The sequence below is a fragment of the Saccopteryx leptura genome, chromosome 8, assembly GCF_036850995.1.
Source record: "Saccopteryx leptura isolate mSacLep1 chromosome 8, mSacLep1_pri_phased_curated, whole genome shotgun sequence".
Taxonomy (NCBI): domain Eukaryota; kingdom Metazoa; phylum Chordata; class Mammalia; order Chiroptera; family Emballonuridae; genus Saccopteryx; species Saccopteryx leptura.
The window spans coordinates 56,256,819-56,273,305 of NC_089510.1; the positions used below are offsets into that span (position 1 = coordinate 56,256,819).

Sequence of the window (16,487 nt, forward strand, 5' to 3'; positions counted from 1 at the left end):
GACTAACAGCCACATCAGCTTCTGTATGATGCTTGCTCATCCTAGATAGCCACCCTATAAAAAGGAGCCATTTTAGAAGCTCGGAGCTGCAGTCCCTGTGCAGGTTTGGGGGGCTGCAGTCCCTGCGCAGTTTGTTGGCTGCGCAGGTTTGGGGGGCTGCAGTGCCCCAGTCTCTTCGGAGGCGTGGGTTGCCTGCAGTCCCTGTGCAGGTTTGGGGGGCTGCAGTCCCTGTGCAGGTTTGGGGGGCTGCAGTCCCTGTGCAGGTTTGGGGGGGCTGCAGTGCTCCCTTGCATGGGTTGCCTGCAGTCCCTGTGCAGGTCTGCAATAAAACGTATAAAATTTACTTTGTGTCTGCTGCGGCCTATCTCGCTGGTATGTAACACTTACCATGTAACATTTAAATGATTACCGCAGGTGTTTGTTTCCCTGGCCTGACCATGAACTCTTCAAGGACAGGAAAGAATCCAAGATCAAGGACCATGTCTCAGCCATCTTTGGATCCGCAGCATGAACAGCAGTCTTTACCACTTATTACACTGCACTGAACACTAATGAAAACAACACTGGTGGGCTAATCAGCTCATAGTGCTGTAACAAAATACCAGACTGGGCGGCTTAAACAACAGAAATTTATTTTCTGGAGGCTGCGAATGCAAGATCACAGTGCCAACAAGGCTGGTGTCTATAGAGTCCTTTCTCCTTGGCTTGCAGATGGCAGATGTTTGGCTATGTCCTCACATGTCCTTTTCCTCTGTGCTTGTGTTGAGAGAGATCTGTATCTCACCCTCTTCTTATAAGGATGTCGGTCCTACTGGATTGGGATCCTTCCCTTATGACTTTGTTTAAGCTTAATTAGCTCCTTAAAGGAGTTTAACTAAAGGTCCTATCTCTAAATAAAGTCATATTAGTGGACAGGGCTTCAACCTGTGAATTTGGGGGGCACAAAGTTTAGTCCATAACAACTGATGAGTTTGAATTTAGAAGATAGGAGCTCAGGTACCGACTTTACCTGAACCTAGTTGAGTGCTTTTGGGTAGAAAGTCCATTATCTTCTAGGAGCCTTCACTTCTTTGTCTGTTATATGTGGAAATTTCATGGGGTTGTTGAGAGGCTGAAATGAGATCATGGCTGGAGGACATGTTATGGACTGTAAATTTCTACACAATAATAATGACAATTTTACCTTCTACTAATAATACGTCACCTTGCAGTTTACAATGTGATTTAATATGCATTATATCATTCAACACACATGCAAGGAATTATTATTATTATTATTACAGAAATACCTGAAAGGGAAGTTTGTTTATGACTCAAACCCGTAAATCCTAGTTGCAGAAAGGATTCAAGGTAGCTTCTGATGAAAACCCCATTCGTGAAAGGGCATCTCCTACGACTTCTCACAGAGGCTGCAGAAAAGGCCCAGGAAGGTGTTGAAGAAATGAATGACCACCAGGAGAATTTGGAGGAGGCTGATGCACAAAAGGGTGGAGAAGAAGGACACGTGCCAGATGACAGCTTTGAAAGGCTCCAGGCAGACAGAGTTCCAGAGTGAATGGTCATATAAATAATTCCTGTCCCCAAAAATAAAGATACCAGGGGGTGAGGAATAAGCTAAAAAAGGCAAATATGCAACCTCAATAGACAGCTGCCCAGGTCAGGTCACAGGCCTAGACTCTTGAGGGTGACTATTGTTGCTGCATTTGCAATTTTTTGTGTCAGAGGAGTGAGATGCTAGAATGAGTCACTAAAAGGCTGCAAATCCATGCAAGTCTCCACCCATTTACCTGTTATGTAGGTCTTTGAATGGGTAACCATATTTCCAAGCTTGCGTCTGGTTGAAGGATGAGACATCAAACATGCAAAAAGGACCATCTTTCAGGGCTACTCCAGAAGTGATAAAGCAAATCAAGGCTCCAAGCAAAGCCAGGCCACTTGACAACAGGGCAGTGAGCATCTGCAGAAGGAAAGAAGAAACAGTGAGACTGAGATGGGGTCATGATTAGGTGACATGTGGGGCCACCTGGACACTTCTCTGGTGCTCCAGGATTCCCCCTATAATATCACATGGGGTTAATCCTACCTATGGCATCTCCTTTAAAGCTTGACCAAGATGGGGTGGCTGATGAGGGGTCACTGGGTAGAGCTAGGAGGGGTGAGAGAAAGAACTGACGGGGAACACTGGCCCTTGAACCTGCATTTCTCTGGCTCAGCAAGCTCTTCAGAGCTTCTCAAAGGCTTGGCTTCAAAAACTTTTAAGTTCAGACTACAGTCATTCAGCCTCTAAATTAAAGGGTCAGATTATCACATGCCTACTTCTGACTCTCTTAAAGAAAAGTTGTATTTTCAAAAGTGCCAAGCTCCTATTCCCGATTCCTGTCTTTTTCAAATCAAGCATGAAGGGAAGGAAGGGAGAAAGGAGGGAGGGAGGATTCGAAAGAAAGGAAGGAGGGAGACAGAGACAGAGAAGTGTCGCAGAGACAATGTCTACCGCGAGACCACAGGGAGTGCACGGAGGGGTCTGGGGAGACTGCCTCGCAACCCCCTATACGGGTTTCATGAGAACAGCCCCAACCCCCAGTCCAGTCCCTACGGGTATTTATTGATACACACAAATGGAAGCAGGGACTGGAATGAGGAAGTCAGGCAGAGGAACTTCTTAGAGCAGACAAAAGGGCAAGGGAAGTGCTCAAATATCCCCCCCTATTGATTAATCAGAATTGCCAAATCTATCCCTACTGTGCTGCATTCAGTGTTTTCTGTCAGTGATGCCACTGTGCCTTTTTCCTCGGGGCATTGAACTCTGTCCCTGTTCTATGTTCCTATTCAGGGCCTCTACAAAGAAGAATAAAAACAAAGACACAAGTTACAGTCAACCCTGAAACGACACCAGCCGGGCCGCTGTACTTTCCTAGTCTGTGCACCGCTCTTCTCTCCCAAACGGTATGGATGACTTTATTTCCTTGGAAGGATCCTAGCTTGCTTCCAAATTGGCTTCTTCCCCAGAATACTAGATTGTCCTTCTCTCTTCCAGAGAATATACATTTAAAAATTTTCAATAAAATATATAACTAGTTTTTATACAGAGTCATTTCCCCACTGGTGTCAACCTGATTTGCAGCCTGGGAGGGCACAGAGAAAGGCGCGGTAAGATTTTACTCTAAGTTAAAAGATTCAAGGTGAATTAGTCTGACATAAGCATAGAACAGTGATTCTCAAAATGTGCTCCCTGTACAGCAACATCACAATCACCTGGAACCCTGGTAGCAGTGCAGAATTTCCCACTCCACCCCAGACCTACTGAATCAGAAACTCTGGGGGTGGGGCCCAGCAGTCTGTGCTTGAACATACCCCGCAGGGATTCTGATGCACTCTCAAGTCTGGGAACCCTCTCTTAGGGGAACTCAAGATGTGACCAAGAACAGAGTGAATGACATGTGTGGGTGTTTATGTTTAATTCTTTAACATATAATTCTTTTTTTTTTTTCTGAAGCTGGAAACGGGGAGAGACAGACAGACTCCCGCATGCGCCCGACCGGGATCGACACGGCATGCCCACCAGGGGACGACGCTCTGCCCACCAGGGGGCTATGCTCTGCCCCTCCGGGGCGTCGCTCTGCCGCGACCAGAGCCACTCTAGCGCCTGGGGCAGAGGCCAAGGAGCCATCCCCAGCGCCCGGGCCATCTTTGCTCCAATGGAGCCTTGGCTGCGGGAGGGGAAGAGAGAGACAGAGAGGAAGGAGGGAGGGGGGTGGAGAAGCAAATGGGCGCTTCTCCTATGTGCCCTGGCCGGGAATCGAATCCAGGTCCCCCGCACGCCAGGCCGACGCTCTACCGCTGAGCCAACCGGCCAGGGCCAACATATAATTCTGAATCAGTGGGGTTCCCACTATATGCGCTGCACCTATCCAAGCAGGCTGTGGAGTTACTGTGAGGAGGCCACAAATTCATGGAGCTGAGACTGAATAAGCAATTTAGCGGGCAATAAAACAGTTTTCAAATAAATATAGATGCTGCTATAATTAATAAAGTACAAATTTATTCTGGGCCTCAGTTTCATTATCTGTAAAATGAAGAGTCTAGACTAGAATCTAGTCATTTGATGATCTCTGGAGAGTCTTGCAGCTCTCAGAAAAATTAAGTAAAATAGCTAGGAAATTTTCTATCAAAAATACATGATTACAAGGTACATAACTCAAGTCCATATTGTTTAGTAGGCTAAAAAATAATAACAACGCTCACATTTGTATAGACATTTATGGTTCATTCTGACATGTATGGTTCATTAAATAACAGGGTTGTTGACTTAATCCTGTTAACTCCCCCCTTTTTTTTGTATTTTTCTGAAGCTGGAAACGGGAAGGCAGTCAGACAGACTCCTGCATGCGCCCGACCGGGATCCACCCGGCACGCCCACCAGGGGACGATGCTCTGCCCATCCGGGACATCGTTCTGTTGCAACCAGAGCCACTCTAGCGCCTGAGGCAGAGGCCACGGAGCCATCCTCAGTGCCCGGGCCAACTTTGCTCCAATGGAGCCTTGGCTGCGGAAGGGGAAGAGAGAGACAGAGAGGAAGGAGAGGGGGAGGGAGTGGAGAAGCAGATGAGCGCTTCTCCTGTGTGACCTGGCTGGGAATGGAACCCGGGACTCCTGCACGCCAGGCCAACGCTCTACCACTGAGCCAACCGGCCAGGGTCTTTTTTTTTTTTTTAAGATTTTATTTATTCATTATAGAGAGGGAAGAGAAAGAGAGAGAGAGAAAGAGAGAAGGGGGGAGGAGCAGGAAGTATCAACTCTCATATGTGCCTTGACCAGGCAAGCCCAGGGTTTTGAACCGACAACCTCAGCGTTTCCAGGTTGACGCTTTATCCACTGTGCCACCACAGGTCAGGTTTAACTCCCATTTTTCATGCAAGGACCTAAGACTCAGAAAAGTTAAACAACTTGCCCAAGAGCTTTGTGATGGAGTTGCAGGTGGGGACCATGGACAAACTAGATGTTCCAGATCACCTTCCCCCAGGCATCCGGGTGACTAACCCAGGTATGGAAGGTCCCCTAGCTTCTTTATGGTTAATCTTACATAAATTGCTGAAAGAGACATTTTTCCTTAATGACTACCAGCCCCCACCCTCAAGTCCCCTATTTAACCCTACCTGTTAGAGAACCAGGGGCTGCTCTCCCTTACGAGACAGCCCGGCAGGTTTCCTTTCATTAAAGCCTGTTCCACTGGGCTTTCAGACTCCGATTGATTCTATCACTTAGGGTGATTAAGGGGCATGATCAGGACCTGACTTCAAACCTCAAGACCAAAGTTGTCCTTGTACCACTCCACCTCTGAAGAACAGAATGTGGGAACATTGTAGGTATTGGAGTGGAATCTGGTGCTTACCGTTCTGCAGGGCCCGCTCTTACTGAAGCAACCATACCTCCAGCCCATCAAGGAGATGAGTGTAGCTGCAATGAGTACCTGGGAGAGGAGAGAAGGGTGTTAAGAAGAGACTGGGTAAGTTACATTTCTAGCTGTCACCTGTGGCTTGGGCCTGACCAGGCGGTGGTGCAGTGGATAGAGTGTCGGACTGGGATGTGGAGGACCCAGGTTCAACACCCCGAGGTGAACCCGCTTGAGCGCGGGTTCATCTGGTTTGAGCAAGGCTCACCAGCTTGAACACAAAGTCGCTGGCTTGAGCAGGGGGTCACTCACTCTGCTGTAGTGCCACCCCCCCCCATCAAGGCACATAGGAGAAAGTAATCAATGAACAACTAAGGAGCCGCAATGAAGAATTGATGCTTCTCATCTCTCTCTCTCCCTTCCTGTCTGTCTGTCTCTCTCTCTGACTCTCTCTGTCTCTGTCACAGAAAAAAAAAAAAAAGAAAAATAAATACAGTGGCTTGATACCTCACAGGGACTTGATAATCCTGTCTTTCCCTGAGGGCTTGGCTTTGACTGTCAGGATCCAGTTTGAGATGACTAGCCCCATCTGACACTGTTGATGGCAATGTTCACACCCAGTATGCCTAGTCCAAAATTCAGCAACCCTTGACACGTCTTCCTACAGCCTTCTCTATCCCTTGGAGTTGCTGAAGACTCAAGACCAGCTTGTTAGATCAAACTTTTTTGGAAGGAATCAAAACACTACCCCCCCATCACCTCCCGGCTCCACCCCTAAGGGGCACTTTGAGAGTTCACACCAAAGGAACCTAGGACACTTACCATGAGGCCTCCTCCCCAAAGCCCAGAGCCCAGCATGGCATGCTTGCCAATGAGGCCCCTCGACAGGTAGGTCACATCCCAGTTAGGAAAGAGGAGTGCCATGTTGGCCCCAGCAGCAAACAGGGCTGTAGTCCCAAGGCTCAGCCCCAGGATGCGGGAGCAGGTCCTTGGGCAAGCCATCATACAGGGAGAGGACAGTGTCCTGAAACAATGGAAGAAGAGTCATGGGAGCACGGGGTGGGGGAAACAGACTACAGATACTGCCACCTCCCAGGATCCGATCAAAAAGAGCCAAGGGCCTGACCAGGCGGTGGCGCAGTGGATAGAGCGTCGGACTGGGATGCAGAGGATCCAGGTTTGAGACCCCGAGGTCACCAGCTTGAGCACAGGCTCATCTGGTTTGAGCAAAAGCTCACCAGCTTGGACTCAAGGTCTCTGGCTCGAGCAAGGAGTTACTTAGTCTCCTGAAGGCCCACGGTCAAGGCACATATGAGAAAGCAATCAGTGAACAACTAAGGTGTCGCAACGCGCAACAAAAAACTGATGATTGATGCTTCTCATCTCTCTCCGTTCCTGTCTGTCTGTCCCTGTCTATCCCTCTCTCTGACTCATATTTTGTTTGTACCCCTATTATAGCCAGTGATCACTTCTATTTGGTACAAAGAAACAAAAATTTAAAGGTACCGTCCTCTCTGCCTGGCCTGTAGTGGCACAGTGGATAACGTGATGACCTAGAATGCTGAGGTTGCAGTTTGAAACCATGGGCTTACCTAGTCAAAGCACATACAAGAAGCAATCAATGAACAACTAAAGTGAAGCAACTGTGATCTTGCTCTCTCTTTCTCTCCCTCCCTCTCTCTCTAAAATCAATAAATAAAATCTTTAAAAAAGAAAAAAAAAAGGTACCATCCTCTCTTTAAAAGATGTCATTTTAAAGATGTTTACTGTCTCCACTTTAATTCAACATTGTACCGGAGGTCCTTTTCATTACAATAAGAAAATGAGCCTGGCCTGTGGTGGTACAGTGGATAAAATGCTGACCTGGAATGCTGAGGCTGCTGGTTCGAAAACCTGGGCTTGCCCAGTCAAAGCACATACGACAAGCGATCAATGAACAACTGAAGTGAAGCAACTATGAGTTGATACTTCTTGAACTCCCTAGTCTCTCTTCTTTCTGTAAAATCAAGAAATAAAATGTTTTTCAAAAAATTAAAATGAAAAGCAGCAGAGTCATACAGATAAGAAAGGAAGCTGGGTAGCACAGCTGGTTAGAGCATGGTCCCAAAATGTGGGTTCAGACCTCCATCAGGGCACATGCAAAATCAACTAATGAATGCATAAACAAGTGGAACAACAAATTTGTGTTTCTTTCTCTCTCTCTCAAGTCAATCAATCAATATTTTTTTTTATTTTTTTATTTATTTATTCATTTTTAGAGAAGACAGAGAGAGGAAGAGAGAGAGACAGAGAGAGAGAGAAGGGGGGAGGAGCTGGAAGCATCAACTCCCATATGTGCCTTGACCAGGCAAGCCCAGGGTTTCGAACCGGCGACCTCAGCATTTCCAGGTCGACGTTTTATCCACTGCGCCACCACAGGTCAGGCCAATCAATAATTTTTTGAAAGGAAGAAGAATTGTTATTATTCACAGGTAACATGATTATCTATAGAAAATTCTAAGGGATCTACCAAAAAGTTACTGATGGGTGAGTTTATCAAGGTCACAGAATAAAACATTAATATGCAAAAATCTATGGTATTTCTATATACAAGCAATGGTATATTGTGAAAAATTTTAAAATACCATTTACAATAGCATAAAATTAGAAAATACTTATGGATAAATTTAGCAAAATACATGCAAAACCTATACACTAAAAATTATAAGACACTGCTTAGAAAAAGTAAAGAAGACCTAAATAAATGGAGAGACATACCATATTCATGGGTCAAAAGACTAAATATCATTAACATGTCAATTCTCTCTAAATTGATGCATATGAGTGTAATCTCAGTCAAAATCCTAGCAGGATTCTTTTTAGTAGAAATTGACAAGCTGGGTCTAAATTTATATGTAAATACAAAGACCTAGATTAGCCAAAACTATTTCATAAAAGGAAAACAGAGTTGGAGGGCTTACACTATGTAATTTCAAGACATTATAAAGCTATGGTAATCAAGATGGTGAAGTAATGCATATAAAGATATGCAGACCACTGGAACAGACTGGAGAGTTCAGAATATATCTACATACATATGATCAAATTTTTTTAAAGATGGTATTTCAGTGGGAAAAGGATAGTCTCTTTAACAAATGGTACTGAAACAATCCATATGCAAAACAAAGATATATACATTGACTATTACTGCCATATTCAATAATTAACTTGAAATAAACCGTAGATCTAAACTTAATAAAATGTTGAGAAGAAAACAGAAGAGAAAATCATTGGGATTTTGAGTTCACGATTTATTAGATAAAACACAAAAAGTACAACCTATAAAAGATGACAAATTAAACTCTTCAAAAGACACTCTTAAGGAAATGAAGAAGCAAACTACAGGCTGGGAGAAAATACAATATATGTATATATTTTGTGGATATGCATGTGAATGTGAATACATATACATCTGACAAAGGACATGTATCTAGAATATGTAACAAACTCTTAAAATCCTATAATAATATAAACAACAATTTAAAAGTGAAGAAAAGGCCCTGGCCAGTTGGCTCAATGGTAGAGCATTGGCCTGGTGTGTGGATGTCCCAGCTTTGATTCCCATTCAGGGCATACAGAGGAAGCGACCATCCACTTCTCCACCCCTCCTGCTCCTCCTTCTCTCTCTTCTCCTCCCGCAGCCATGGCTCCATTGGTTTGAGAACATCGGCCTGGGTGTTGAGAGTGGCTTTGTGGAGCCTCTGCCTTGTGTGCTAAAAATAGCTCCGTTGCGAGCATGACCCTAGATGGGCAGAGCATCAGCCCCAGACGTGGGGTTGCCGGGTGGATCCTGTTCAAGACACATGCAGGGGTCTATTTCCCCTCCTCTCACTTGGATAAAGAAGGAAAAAGAAAAGTGGGGAAAAAAATTTGAACAGATACTTCAGCTTACACAAAAATATATGTGAATGAAAACTAAGAACATAGAAAGACACCCAACATCATTAACAAAGGGAAATGAAATTAAAACCAAAATAAGATCCTACTATACACCCACTGGAATTGTTCTAGTTAAAAAGTTGAACTATACTAAATGTTGGTGAGGGTGTGGAGCGACTGGAACTCTCAGAAAGAGCTGTGGAAACTGCAGATGGTATAATGACTTGGGAAATAAACTTGACAGTTTCTTATAAAGTTAAACATTCACTTACCAGATGATCAAGTAAGTCCACTTCTACATATTTATCCAAGAGAAATTAAAACACCTGTCCACACAGAGACTAGTACTTGAATGTCCATAGCAGCTTTATTCATAATAACTGAAAATTAGAAATATGAAAATATCCTAAGTGCCCACCAACAGACAAATGAATAAGCAAAATGTGTGTCTATATCTACATATATCTATATATATATTTAAAATTAAAATATTATTGAGCCATAAAAGAGAATGAAGTTCTGTTACATGCTACAACATAGATAAAATTTTAAAAAATATGCTAAATGAAATAAATCAGATACTAAAGGACAAATATAACCTGACCTGTGGTGGTGCAGTGGATAAAGCGTCGACCTGGAACGCTGAGGTCGCCGGTTCAAAACCCTGGGCTTGCCTGGTCAAGGCACATATGGGAGTTGATGCTTCCTGCTCCTCCCTCTCCCTTCTCTTTCTCTCTCTCTCTCTCTCTCTCCTTTCTAAAAATTAATAAAAAAAAGAAAAATGAAAAAAAAGGACAAATATATAGGATTCCACATATGTATAAATATATGAAATTTCCAGAATAGGCAAACTCATAGAAATGCAGAGATTAGAGATTACCAGGTAATGTGGGTAGTTTGCAATAGGGCGTTATTCTTTAAAGGTTACTGAGTTTCTGTTTAGGGTAACAAAAAAGTTTCAGAAATAGATAGTAGTGATAGTTACATAGCATTGTAAATGTAATTAATGCCACTAAATTATTAATGCCACCAAACTGTAATGCTTTAAAATGGTTAAAATAACAAAATTTAGTTTATATATATTTTATTATTAAAAAAATCAATTAAAAATGAGAAATACCAGAGAGAGAGAGAGAAATAACTAAAATGTTCATCAGTGTGAATAGATAAATTGTGATATATCTATATAATTGATTTCAACTACTGGGCAATAAAAACAGACAACTACTGCCTGGCCTGTGGTGGCGCAGTGGATAAAGCGTCGACCTAGAAATGCTGAGGTCACCGGTTCAAAACCCTGGGCTTGCCTGGTCAGGGCACATATGGGAGTTGATGCTTCCAGCTCCTCCTCCCTGTCTCTCTCTCTCTCCTCTCTCTCTCTCTCCTCTCTAAAATGAATAAATAAAATAAAAATTAAAAATTAAAAAAAAAAACAGACAACTACTGCCCTGGCTGAAGAGCTCAGTTGGTTAGAGTGTAGTCCTCATACGCCAAAGTTATGGGTTTGATTCCCCATCAGGGCACATACAAGAAGCAACCAATGAAAGCACAACTAAGTAGAACAACAGATTGATCTATCAAATCAATCAATCAATCAAATAAAATTTAAAAACTACTGACATATGCAATAACATGAATAAATTTCAAAAGTATTATGCTATGTGAAATAAGCCAGAAACAAAGACTATGCACTGTATGATTCTGTTTCTATGAAATTCTAGAAAAAGTTAAACTAGTAACAAAAGCATCAGGGGCTGAAAACGGAAGAGAGGATTAATATAACGGACATAAGTAAACTTTCTGAGGTGATTGAAATATTCTAAATCTAGATTGTTGTGGTAAATACACAGCTACATATATTGACAAAATTAATCAAACTACTCTGAAAAATTTTATAATATATATATATATTTTGTATTTTTTCTGAAGTTGGAAACGAGGAGGCAGACAGACTCCCGCATGCGCCCGACCAGAATCCACCCGGCATGCCCACCAGGGGGCGATGCTCTGCCCCTCTGGGGCGTAGCTCTGTTGCAACCAGGGCCATTCTAGTGCCTGAGGCAGAGGCCATAGAGCCATCCTCAGCGCCTGGGCAAACTTTGTTCCAATGGAACCTTGGCTGCGGGAGGGGAAGAGAGAGACAGAGAGGAAGGAGAGGGGGAGGGGTGGAGAAGCAGATGGGTGCTTCTCCTGTGTGCCCTGGCCAGGAATCGAACCCGGGACCCCCGCACACCAGGCCAATGCTCTACCATTGAGCCAACCGGCCAGGGCTAAATTTTATAATATTTTAATTATATATCAATAAAATTGATTAAAAATTAAAACGTCATGTCTACATAGGTTGTAAAATATCTTCCCCACATTTTTACTTGTAGTCTTTATAATCTTTTATATTTTCATTGATATGTGAACTTTTAAAAAAATATAAAATAGCATAGGACTGGTAATACTAGGGTAAATGCACACTAGTACAATAATATTAGAGTAAATGCACATCAGTACAGACCTGAAGTCAATACCATGATATCCTCAAGAAGTAGCCTGTTGACACTTTGCAATTCAATTACATGTCTATCCACCTTAAAGCTCTCGACACTCCTTTCTTACAGATTGCTTTGCACATAATTTTAAATAAATGTATGAATCAGTCTCTCTCTCTCTTACACATATACCTACGCATACATATATAATGAAATATCTCAGTGTTTAAAGAAGTAAACATAATGTCCATAATATATTTGTACTTATAAGTTGTGTGGGATAAAGAGCACCCATGTGAATACAACCAGTTTACAGACAGGTCATTACCACTAGTACTATGAAGCCCCAAGTGTTCCCTCTCTAATCCTTCCTGGATTCCTTTCTAGGAATGACTATCTTAAATTTTTCTTTTATCAGATCTTTTCTTTTTTAAAAAGATTTATTGATTTTACTGGGGTGGGGATGACAAGTAGTTGCTTCACTCTAGCTGTTCATTGGTTGCTTGTTGTATGTGCCCTGACAGGGCAAGCCCAGGGTTTTGAACCAGCAACCTCAGTGTTCCAGGTTGGGACTCTATCCACTGTGCCACCACAGGCCAGTCTTTATCAGACCTTTTGAAAACAGTTTTATAACTTATGAACTCATTTAAAAAAACGATTAGCCCAGCATTTTCTATTTGTCCAGGTTGACATTTGTGGTGGGGAGACTGGTGCCAGACCCAGCACTGAGTAGGGCATTTGGTTGGGGGACGCCCCCACACTTCTCCCTCATTCCGCAGCCCCCACAGCCCTTGGTAACTTTGGTAACTTTTACTTCCCTTCATCTCTGTGCTCAACTCCTGCACTCCCCCTAGCAGGGAACTTCCTGCCTCAGTGGCATTTGAATTTTAGTGTGATGAGTTGCCTTTACCATGTGCCCTCTCCACAGTATTGACTCTCTATGTCTTGTTTCTCACAGTGAATTAAATACTTGTCCCTGATGAAAGAAAGTTCAGATCTCAGTGGAGAGGGGTACATACATGCTGGGAGAGCTCTGGGTGGGATATGAAGTGACACTGGCCCTTACCCCAGGGACACAAGGGTCTGAAGGAAAGGGTGCGGATCAGGAATCAGGAGGGACAGTGTGTCCTGTCTCCTGCCCTCTCCCCAAACTGGCCCAGCACAGGAGGCCTCTTTCCCTGACTTTGGCCCCCCAGTACCACTGCTTCCCCCCCCAGGGCCTCCGGGTGAGGAGCCTGCCTGCTGTCAGGAGGCGGGGCACCCATCCATAACAGTCCTCCCCACAGATAGTTTGGGACTCCAGTGTGTGTCTGGACTGCCTCCCTCTCCAGACTGTGCTGTCACTGAGTACAGGACTCCCGTTGTGTGTATCTCTCTCTCTCTATGTTGGAGTGAGTTAACCAATTGGGAGTGTTAGCAAATAACAACTTTAACCCACTCCCCACCCAGATGACTGACGTTTCATCAGGGGCTCAAGTGAGGACTGGTGTGCAGCTGGACTTTCAAGCATACTCTCTGGACCACATGCATGCACAAGCTTTTGCTCAGGAATGCCTTCGACCACCTTCAAATCATTCCGCCCATGAGAAAGGCCCATCTAGACACAGAACACCAAAATACCGCCTCCTGACAACCTCTTCTATGGAAAATCTTCCTATCAGGAAAGTTTTAGAAGGAAAACGAGCAAACATGGTTAAATGGAGAAGTTAAAGCTGGCCTTTGGGTGAATGGAATGCAAAGGAGCCCGGCTGACCTTACACCAAAGGCGCTTGCAGTGCTGCTCCTCCGGGAGGCTGGGGCTTAGTTTGAATTTTACTTCCTCTTTCTGATTTTATTTCCCAGGAATCACAACATTTTGAGAAATGCTTCCCAAAAAGTGAACCAGGACATTAGCAAAGAGTTTGGCTAATTTAGTATGTACAAAGACAAGCAGGACCATAAGGCAAAAGTTCAAAATCAGGCTTTAGGGAAGGCCGTGTTCCGACCTGAGATCCTGGCTGGGTGAAGAAATCATGGGCTAGATGTCTGGGCAGCAGGATAAGTGATCCGCTAAGTCATATACAGAGGAGGGGACTGCAAATTCTCTCCATGTCTATTGATTTCATTCATCATCTAGCCACGCTTTTCTTTCATTCCTTCATGAACAGTCTTTTTTTTTTTTTTTTTTAGATTTTATTTATTGATTTTTAGAGAGAGGCAGGGGGCGGGGGAAGAGAAGTGGGAAGAATCAACACGCAGTAGTTGCTTCCCGTATGTGCCTTGACCAGGCAAGGCCAGGGTTTCGAACCGGCGACCTTAGTGTTCCAGGTCCACACTTTATCCACTGCGCCGCCACAGGTCAGGCCAACCGTCAAATATTTAAGTGACCACTTTCTGCCAGGCACTATGCCAGGGGTTAGGGGTACAGTGGTGAATCAGATACAGTCTCTTCTCTTGAGGAACTTAAAGCCTAGTGGGGTCACCGACAAGGGCCGAGCAGAGGTGTCCCACTTACAGTGTGATGGAGGCACGTGGAGGAACAGCTAATTCTGTCCTGCAGACATGAAGTCAAACCTCCCGGAGAAGTGCTGTCCAAGCTGTAACTCAGCTGACAACAAGGCAAAGACTGGCAAAGCTGGGAAGGGGAAAGTAAGGGAAGCACAAGTAAAGGCCTGCGGTAGACAGACTGAGGCAAAGAGAAGTTAAATGAATTGCCTAAGTCACCCAACTGCACGGTGGTAGAGCCAGGGCTCATCTTAGTGGGAGTTTGTGCTCTGAAGAGCTCAGCCATACTGTTTCCGGGCCATTTCCGCACTGTGCCCTTTCATCTGCTTACCTGCCTCTGATGACAAGAATCAGGATGGGAGAGAAAGAAGCTGGAGAAGGGCTCCGTCTTCACAGAGGGCCTGCAGCTCCTGCAAGCTCCAGCTGGAACTCCTGCAAGGCTCAATCCAGAGGATCCTCTGTCAGGACCCTTGAAGACGGGCAGGGAGGCTCTATATATATGCAGTGGTCACCCAGCTGAGTGAGTGTGTGTGTCCGCGCCCCCACGCTACCACCCACAGGCTTCCATTGAAGGAGCTTGCCTTTGCCTGGAGAGCCCTCTCTTGATGACCCACACTCTGCTCATTTTCATGTGACCCTAAGGAAGGAACCAGGAGGCATGGCCTCGTGAGCTAAAATGTCTGAATGAGTCAGAGGATGCACCCTGAGAAAAATCTTATCTTTCCTTCTTTCCCAAGCAGCACCACCGTTTCACACACCAGCTGCCAGAATTTGTCTCACTCGTTGCAGAATTTGGGTTCTTTGGAAGAACAGCCCGAGCAGAAGGACCACCATTTCTTTTTCTTTATCATCCATCCTCTTTGCTTTAACTCACTATATGTCTTGCACGGTCCCTTTACTTTACATGGTGCCTTCGAACATTTTTAGGTTCAAGCCCCAGGCCACCATCATTTTGTAGTTCAGTCTTACCAGACTGCTGAACATTTTGTGGTGGTCTCTGCATGGGAGATCTGTGACCTCCCTTTTTTTAGAGTTTAAAAAGTAACTTAAAAATGAACAAAAAAAAAAAACCCTTTTTTTAACAAGAGAGACAGAGAGAGGGACAGACAGAAAGGGAGAGAGATAAGAAGCATCAATTCTTTGTTGGGACATCTTGGTTGTTCATTGATTGCTTTCTCCTATATGCCTTGACTGGGGGAGCCCCAGCTGAGCCAGTGACTCCTTGCTCGAGCCAGCGACCTTGGGTTTCAAGCCAGTGACCTTTTGGCTCAAGCCAGAGACCATAGGGTCATGTCTATGATTCCACACTCAAGCCTATGGCCTTGGGGTTTCGAACCTTGGTCCTCTGAGTCCCAGGCCAACTCTCTGTCCATTGTGCCTCTATCTGGTCAGGCTTAATTATAAAACTTGATATTTTTTTATGTGCACCCGGAACAACTACCATACAGATTAAGATATAGGACATCTCGAAATTCCCAACAGGTTCTATTGTGTTCCCTCCCATCATTCTCCATTCCCAGTGTTGATTCCATTTTGGCTTTTATCATCAATTAACATTTTGGCTGTTCTTGAATTTCATATAAATGGAATCATATACAGGGGGGGGTCCTTGGGTTACAACAGTCTTGACATATGACGTTCTGAGGTTACGATGCTCACTCTCATAAAAACTTTAAAAAATTGAGACTTGAGACATGTTTTGGGTTACTCCGTTAGTGTCATACTTTTTTTTTTTTTTTTTTTTTACAGAGACAGAGAGAGAGTCAGAGAGAGGGATAGATATAGACAGACAGACAGGAATGGAGAGAGATGAGAAGCATCAATCATCAGTTTTTTGTTGTGACACCTTAGTTGTTCATCAATTGCTTTCTCATATGTGCCTTGACCGTAGGGCTTCAGCAGACCGAGTAATCCCTTGCTCGAGCCAGAGACCTTGGGTCCAAGCTGGTGAGCTTTTTTTTATCTTTCTTTTTTTGCTCAAGTCAGATGAGCCCGTGCTCAAGCTGGTGACCTCGGGGTCTCGAACTGGGGTCCTTTCGCATCCCAGTCCGACGCTTTATCCACTGCGCCACCACCTGCTCAGGTGTCATACTTTTTTTACAGATTTTTTTGTCATTCTTTCCGTTACTACAGTACAGTGTCCAGTACAGTATATTTATGTCCTTTTCCTTTTTCTAGGGCTTGTGTTTTTATGTTCTAGATTATGATTTTACAAC

The 16,487-nt window shown here is 44.2% G+C and overlaps 1 protein-coding gene across 1 annotated transcript; it reads right to left on the reverse strand.

Moving 5' to 3' along the window:
- Window positions 1-1,344: 1,344 nt before the first annotated feature.
- On the reverse strand, window positions 1,345-14,662 carry TM4SF19 (transmembrane 4 L six family member 19). The gene is made up of 7 exons (XM_066347535.1): window positions 14,603-14,662; window positions 9,580-9,687; window positions 7,253-7,385; window positions 6,212-6,413; window positions 5,390-5,467; window positions 1,788-1,957; window positions 1,345-1,574 (listed from the first exon to the last, which is right to left on the reverse strand). The coding sequence occupies exons 4-7, from the start codon at window positions 6,392-6,394 to the stop codon at window positions 1,391-1,393; spliced, it is 615 nt and encodes a 204-aa protein (XP_066203632.1). The 5' UTR covers window positions 6,395-6,413; window positions 7,253-7,385; window positions 9,580-9,687; window positions 14,603-14,662; the 3' UTR covers window positions 1,345-1,390.
- Between the last annotated feature and the right edge of the window lie 1,825 nt (window positions 14,663-16,487).

Excerpts from the sequence above, each read along its gene's own strand:
- TM4SF19 (XM_066347535.1), bottom strand. The coding sequence starts at position 6,394 with ATGATGGCTTGCCCAAGGACCTGCTCCCGCATCCTGGGGCTGAGCCTT. Across the intron at positions 5,468-6,211 it reads TTTGGGGAGGAGGCCTCATG|GTACTCATTGCAGCTACACT; the intron begins GTAAGTGTCCTA and ends CTCCTCTCCCAG. Across the intron at positions 1,958-5,389 it reads AGAGCGGGCCCTGCAGAACG|ATGCTCACTGCCCTGTTGTC; the intron begins GTAAGCACCAGA and ends TTCCTTCTGCAG.